We start from the raw sequence: 858 nt of genomic DNA, 5'->3' as shown, positions 1-858 counted from the left end.
AACGGTCAAAATCATTAGTCACTGCTTCCTCCATTGGAGTCTGGTAACGCCTCACCAGAAGAGATCAAAACGTTTGAGGCTGGTGCTAAGAAATTTGTAGGATCCAAGCTTACAAGGGGATCGATCGAGGGTAAAAACCGTCAGTGGGATTTCTACATTGGTGAGGACATGAATGTGGATGGAATGTATGCTTTCCCATCTCCGCCTTACCATCAATTACTAACATCATGCCCGTTGCAAAATAGGGTTGTTCTCCTCGGCTACAGGGAGGACGGTAGCACTCCATACGCGGTTTTCTGGAAGCATGGTCTCAAGGAGGAGAAGGTTTAAATTCTAGTGTCAATTCTTTAGCAATTTCGAGGAGAGGGAAATCAGTAGATTGCCGCATTTTCGCATATCCCGGTTTTCTTTAATGTCGCTTGAATTGAACCACAGTTTTGCAATCTATTAGCATTCAAAAGCCTTAAGTTTTCTAGTAAGGTACACTTAGTTTTGAACACAGCATTTCTTTCTTCCCGTACCGTACCGTACTACCTTGAATAAGAGAGAATTGTCTCAGGTCGCCTAGGTTTCCTTTCGGGGTAATTAGGGTGTTGTTTGGTTTTGCTGGCATTTTCTCTCACCCTAGTCGAAATAGGAAACTCAGATATCCTGTGATAATTCTCTCTTATTTAAGATAATACAGTATCCATCGCTTTTCCTTGGAATATGGATTTGTGCCCAAGATCAGTATGCACGAATGTTCACTTCCTGTTACTCAAAGGTATTTGGCCTGGAAAGTGGTTATCTAGAGATGGACAATCGGATTAGTCTAATATGGTAGTCGCATCACTTGGATTTTGGAATTATACACTTCGA

At 42.0% G+C, this 858-nt stretch overlaps 1 protein-coding gene; it reads left to right on the top strand.

The window, feature by feature from the left end:
• The window catches only part of GSTUM_00008989001 (uncharacterized protein), a 1,291-nt gene extending 844 nt beyond the window's left edge, over positions 1-447 (top strand). Inside the window, exons 4-6 of the mRNA XM_002840421.2 lie at positions 1-4; positions 101-185; positions 246-447. The exon at positions 1-4 is cut by the window's left edge and continues 179 nt beyond it. Coding sequence (XP_002840467.1) covers positions 1-4; positions 101-185; positions 246-330 — 174 coding nt within the window. The 3' untranslated portion in view covers positions 331-447.
• The last annotated feature ends 411 nt before the right edge of the window (positions 448-858 follow it).

Source organism: Tuber melanosporum (assembly GCF_000151645.1).
Source record: "Tuber melanosporum whole genome shotgun sequence assembly, scaffold_50, strain Mel28".
Taxonomy (NCBI): Eukaryota; Fungi; Ascomycota; class Pezizomycetes; order Pezizales; family Tuberaceae; genus Tuber; species Tuber melanosporum.
The sequence above is the reverse complement of the archived record's forward strand: the minus strand, read 5'-3'. Positions and strand labels throughout refer to the sequence as shown.